The following is a 6,368-nucleotide window of genomic DNA, read 5'->3' as shown; positions in this document are numbered from 1 at the left end:
CCGGAAGGGGGCGCTGTTGTATAAAGCAAGGACAAGTCTGGACACTGGGTTGTTGCATACCAGACTTGTATTTGTTTTATTACAAACTGCGGTCAGAAGTGCATGAAAATAACATAGTTGAATGCCTGGGTGTGTGAATGTTGTTATCAGGTGTGGGACTCATAAAGGTGGTACAGGTGAAGCCTGTGGAAGATCTACAGGATCATATCAGAGGCAAATTGCACGACTTATCCACCTTATTCTGCAAGAGCGTATGTGGGCTGCCATGACAGACAGGTACCGCCCCCTCCCGGTTTTATACTTCCGGTGAGCTAAAGCGAGAGGCACTTTTGCTAATGACAGGCACTTTTGCTAATGACAAATTCTAGTAATTTGTGCTGTAGCAGGAGGCTTAAACAATTCTAATATGAGTTCGGGTTCAACTTGTGCTGTTGTTGGCTGTCACAACAGCTCCAGAAAACTGAAAGACGAGCTAGAAACGTATTGTTTTGCACATCAACAACTTCGAAAGGCCTGTGTGTGCCCAGCGCGTTACGAACTGCACTCCATGCCGAGGAAGGAGGATCGAAAACGAGCGTGGCTGGCAGCTTTAAAACTCAAATACCCCCCGAAGAGAGTTTATGTTTGCTCCTTTCATTTTATTGATAAAAAGCCCACAGAGCTTCACCCCGACCCGGAGCTCTATCTGGGCTATGACCGGGCCCCACCAAAGAAAAGAAGGCAGCTCATCCGGACCACTGTGAGCCAGACAGCTTCCAGCAACATCGACAAAACGGCCGAATCTGTTCCCGGTGAGTGAAATTGAAAATGTGATTTGTCCCCGCTTCACATTTTAATCATGCTTAGCTCTTATCTTTAACTGAATTATATTATTATTAATGTTATAATTGTAATGTTATAATTACTATACTGTGGATGGTGTTAGCATCAGCGCTAGCTGGTTGCAGTGTTATTGTGGATGTTAGTGTATTATTAATTTAATTCCAAAATACTTTATCACTAAGAGAAAGTACTTGATTGGCAGCCAAATCCAAATCTTAAAGACAAAGTGGTTAGTAATTAACATCAGTAGCATGCTAGCAGAGATGTATATGATTTCATGTAACTGTCCGAGAATAGCTTTTTATTTAGCAACCTGGTAAAATTCAGCCCCCAGGGCTGTAAAAGTCTGGGGATTTTGTTAATAAAGAATATGTTGAGTTATTAGAGGCAGGTTATTTGATGGGGCTTAGGAAAATTTAAGGGGGCTAAAGCCCCACTAAAACAGCACTATTGACATTTAAGATGTATCATGTGTGTACGAGTGTGGAATTACAAATTTCCTTCCTAAAACGTAATAAGGTAAGTGACACTTGACAGGTTGTGTTACGCTGATTTGATTTTGTATTTTTGTGTTATTCAGAGTGCACCGTAGATTCACCGTCAGTCATCCCAGACCTGGCTAGCGTCTCCACACAACCTCCTGGGCCACATCTGCACTCAGTCCACACACAGTGGGAGGACCCTTCGCTAAAAGATCATCATCAATACTGCAACACGTCTGGCAGAAAAGATGTCCAGGACAAGACGACTCAGTGTGATGAAGTTGCATTTTTTCTTCTACAAAATGACGCAGACGCTTTGCTGTACACTGGTATAGCGTTAGAAACATTTAACACTCTTGTGTCAGCACTGGAAGGAGATGACAACAATGAATTTACAATGCCTGTACAAGATCAAGTCCTTATAACACTTATGAAAATAAAGACTAATCGTGTCTGCAGCCCTTGAGTTGATGTTATACTGCTGCTCTGCCTTGTGGTGTCTGAAGTTTATCATGCTTAGACGTTTGGGTTGAAGATTCTTTGCTGTCCCAGCATTCCACCTGCGCTGCTCATCTGTACATGCTAGCCCCGTCTTTCCACTGATCACAGCATTCTGGACCTGTAACAATTTAACAGACTTCAGCTATCACTGCTCCTAATAAAATGAAACAAGTTATTTACATCCCTGCTGTTGTCATTTATTTTTTCCTTTTCTGTAAATGTTAGGTTGCCTTGCATCCAGTCTGTACTTTTTTAAAAACAAATAATATAAAAATACTGTACAGCCTTTTTAATGTTTAATTTTTTGTGACAGTAGATCACAGGCTGCACAATGCTCTGGCTTCCACATGTAAACACAGGCAGACAGGAAGCTCACAGCTTTCGCCCAGTTCAGTGATTCTGATTCAGTGATGTAAATATTCTGATATCCAGATAAGTGATATACCTTCCACAGAATAGCTGCCGCATGACTGCATGATTTTCCCAATCCGGCGATACAGGAACAGCCGACCGTTTCTACCACTCCACTTTCTCTGAGCATGATGCTAAGTGTTAAGCTTGACCAACGCTCTGGCTCGGCTCAACAGCTGCTTTCAGAAAGATAAAGTCGCCTTGTTTCTTGAGCAAAACTGTATCTATTTTGTTGCTGTGGAGGTAATTATACGCCTCTGTGCTTTTATAATTCCGCAATTCCTCGCCATCGACGCCTTCAGAAAAAAACAAGGTAATTAATAATATCGATGTAGGTAATTCCGGGCCATGATTTCATATCATCTACCCAGTCCGTGAGAAATGATGGGTGAGACACAGTTAACGACTTATCTTCGCAGCTTTTTAAAACATCCTTGCAATGTATCCACCTCTGATGTGCTGCCATTTACTTCAGGTAAAGGAAACTTTTGTGTCAAAAACATTAAATTGCTAGCAAGTGTGTTAACCCACAAACGTAAACAACAGCGCGGGATCGCGGGCGGAAGTAAACAACCGGCTTCCGCTATGAATTATGGGTAGTGGCGCCAAATCCGGAATAAGGTGGATAGGAAGTATCAAAGCGAAAAAGAGGCAATTAGCTTAAGACCAGGGGGCCACTAGCTAAAACAAGCAGACATAAGCTTTATGTACCAAAATTAAGGGGGTAGAGCTTGATTTTTCATGATTTAGGCTGTGAAAGTTGGATTAATTTAAAAAGATAGCTGATATTGGTATGTACCAGCTAAATGGTATCTGATATGGGAACAGGGATAGCTGAAAATCTTCCAAACATTTGCTGATAGCCGTCTGAGGCCAGACAGAAACGGGGTAAGAGCAGTCACAAGGTTGAATCTCAAGGAAAGAGGGTACATCATGTGTACGAGCTGTAATTAAACAGGAGATGGAGTCAGATTAGACGGTAGAGGGTTGAGATGTCAAAGCGACAGAGTGGAAGAGAAATATTGTAGGGGTGGTCTTGGTGGTAGTGAACAAGTTAAATTAACTTTCTTCTTGGAATTGACAATAAACTCAGGTTTTAAACTCAACTGAAAAACAACAGAATAAAAATAAGTAATAGACAAAATCCTTGACACTGGTAGAATAAACAATTTTATTCTGGTCAAAGAAACTCTTACCTAAACTCAAATTGAAATGATTAGATCAAATAAATTAGGACACTGAACTCAAATTGGAATACTTGGATTAAAATAATCAGTCTTAACTAAACTCAAATTGAAATACTTGGATTAAAATAATCAGTCTTAACTAAACTCAAATTGAAATACTTGGGTTAAATTAATCAGTCCACATGAGTTATCACATATTGAAAATGTTTAGCATTTAGGAGCTGTTTCCTTCTAAGAGCTGCCGGAACTAGGTTAATTATGGGACAACAACAATTCTAGTGGGTAAATGGCATGACTAACTTTGTGACTTGAGATTTCACACAGGTCCTAGGAGTGCAAAAGGACAACAGAGATGTGTACATGGTGAGTTTAAGAAGTTGTACTTTGTGAACAAAGGGCATGTACACGTTTTTGTGCAGTGATAATGGACTCTGTGATGTCTTGAAGGGTATACATAGTCTTAATTGATTTGTATTAAAAGTATATTGTTTGTGATACAGTGAAAAAGCAGTTAGGAGAGGAGATGATTTGCAGATTTGTTATATAACTATAAGTGATTACATATTAACATGCTGCCTAAAATTACTAGGTCTGGACGATAATGTGGCCCTGAGAGTGGACTTCACTGTCAGGTGATGTGTCAAAACACATATTCTACAAGATGGGAGACATTGTTTTGAAGGGAATATTTTATGCAGTAGGCGTAAAGAATTGGGTTGTGCAGTGTTTAATGAAAGCTTTCACTTTTATGTAATTGAGCGGTTAAACCATCTATTGTACAATCCAGGACAACTGAATGACTCCGTTGGGGTAAATGCTGTGGTTCCAGAGTAAAACTTGCTAACTAATGATTAATGTGGATAACAGATGAATGTTGGATCTGATTTTTATAAATGGATGGTTTATTTTTCCTTCTCTGCAGCCGGAAATGACAGAACTTTGGAGTGGGAAGATGAGTCTGGCTAAGCCCACAAAACACAGAAGTTAGCATTCAAATGCATACAGCATCCATCTGAGTTTTGATCAGGACTCTCGAGTGCCGGGGGCCGGATCAGATACCAGAGGTGTTCAGGTGGATGCTGAAGTTGGGTCTGTGAAACTGACCAATGAGACGGTTCAAAGACATTGTCAGTCGAGCACCACTGACACAACATCAAAGAACTTTTCAGCCAATTAAAGTGACCTTTCAAAGATCTAACAGTCCAACAGCGAACTGAATTAACTGTCCAGAGGGGGTCCTGGAGTTTGTCCACAGCGAGGACATCCAGTCAAGTCTTGCTGTATGCTGAGATATATACTGCTACACAAAGCTGAACTGGTCTCCAGACCGAGGGAGACAAACTGAAGACTGAAAGGCTGAAAGAACGAGCTGGTGGTCACTCTGTCCAAGGTCACTAACATCAACTGCAGCCTTACGGATGTGTCAACCCCACATTTGGTCTGTAAAGGTCATCTAAGCGCTTTGGGGTCGTGATCAAAACTACAGTTGGCTTTGATAATAATCACTCACATAGACTCATTTTAAGACAAGTGACACAACATGACAAAGAAGTACTGATGTGGGAGGGCTGGATGATTCACCCTTCTCCAACTGCTCTGAGATGAAAATTGTTTTATTACCTCTAATGCTCCACACCCCTGAGCAAAATATTGATTTTTAACTTTCCGTTTATACAGGTCAGGAAGTCTCATTCAGGAGAAACCTGGACCTGAGACCTGATTTGGATGAAGTTCATTAATGTTTTCTAAAATAACACTGAATGATTGTCTTTGCCTTGAAGGAGCACATGTGGTGGGTCTAGTTTGGTACAAGAGATGAAATTTATTTAATGGTTAACTCTTTGCTATATTATAGGAGAGCTTGTGTTGTATTTTGGCTATTTGTTTGCAAAGCCTGGGTTGAATAACAGTAGTGGTAAGATTAAAACTACACCATATTTTATAGTTCTGAAACTAATATTCAAACTGAGTGTTAGTGGATTACAGAAGGTAATATTTCATATTTGAAACAGAGAACTGTTTCATAGGGGGTAGGTGAAGGCTGCTCTTAACAGGGAACAGTTCATACAATGATTAGATCATTACAAAATATACAAAAATAACTTCTTAGGGTTTTATAATTTTAAAAAAAAAGTAGTAAGTCTGAAGCGATTAAAGGATCATGTAGGATAATCACATTGACATTTGAGAAGTGGAATAAATCAGAAGCCTACAAAACGACATTGCACTTGTATATTGTATATATCGGTTTAACAACAGTATTTTTTTTTCTTTCTTTGTTGTAATGTGTACAGATTCCATAAAAGGGGGACGCCCCTAGCCTGAAGTGGATTTGAGCAAAGGTTAAGGGGAAATGGGGTGGTTTGATAATTTTAAACACAACTGACTTGACTGGACTGGACTTATAGTTTAATTGGGCTAATAATAAAAGGTTTCATGAACAAAGGATTTTAACCATTTTTTCCCCTCGTTCTCTCTCTCCTTTATTTTTCCTCTTTTTCTCTTTTTCTTCCTTGCTATTTCTTCCCTTCTCTAGCACAGACAGGTACCTGGATGGAAGATTAATTTTTTTTTCTCACAGTGTTGTAGGTCAGTTGTTTAAACTTTTAAGGTTATGTTGTATTTTGATTGATGCTGTTGGCGCAAGCGATTTAATGAAGTTACTTCCACAGGCTCCAGGAGGAGGGAGGCCGGCATGGGGGATGATTGCTTATTGCAGGGTGTTGTGGTGTATGTGTTAACTTTAATTGTAGGTAGACCTGTTGACGGCAAAGGCTTGGACAGGTGAAAGACGGGACGAGAGTACACGGGTATTCCTGGAGAAGTCCAGTATGTAACACATTTCAGTTGCAAGTGTATAGATGCATGTAAGAATAACATTTTATTTCAGTTTTTCAAGTTCTGTTTTATTATAACATTACAGTGTAAGAGTTCACACTAGCAGTAGCAATAATGACCATCAGGG

At 39.9% G+C, this 6,368-nt stretch overlaps 1 protein-coding gene across 1 annotated transcript; it reads left to right on the top strand.

The window, feature by feature from the left end:
* Nucleotides 1–265: 265 nt before the first annotated feature.
* On the top strand, nt 266–1,984 carry LOC119426799. The gene is made up of 2 exons (XM_037694380.1): nt 266–791; nt 1,403–1,984. The coding sequence occupies exons 1-2, from the start codon at nt 407–409 to the stop codon at nt 1,768–1,770; spliced, it is 753 nt and encodes a 250-aa protein (XP_037550308.1). The 5' UTR covers nt 266–406; the 3' UTR covers nt 1,771–1,984.
* Nucleotides 1,985–6,368: the final 4,384 nt, after the last annotated feature.

Source organism: Nematolebias whitei, chromosome 20, assembly GCF_014905685.2.
Source record: "Nematolebias whitei isolate Nwh7 chromosome 20, NemWhi1, whole genome shotgun sequence".
NCBI lineage: Eukaryota > Metazoa > Chordata > Actinopteri > Cyprinodontiformes > Rivulidae > Nematolebias > Nematolebias whitei.
This window is presented reverse-complemented; position numbering and strand designations above follow the sequence as displayed.

What these genes read in the sequence shown, in the direction of transcription:
- LOC119426799 (XM_037694380.1), top strand. Translation starts at nt 407, where the DNA reads ATGAGTTCGGGTTCAACTTGTGCTGTTGTTGGCTGTCACAACAGCTCC. An exon ending in AACGGCCGAATCTGTTCCCG is followed by an intron (nt 792 to 1,402) that starts GTGAGTGAAATT and finishes TGTGTTATTCAG; the next exon opens with AGTGCACCGTAGATTCACCG.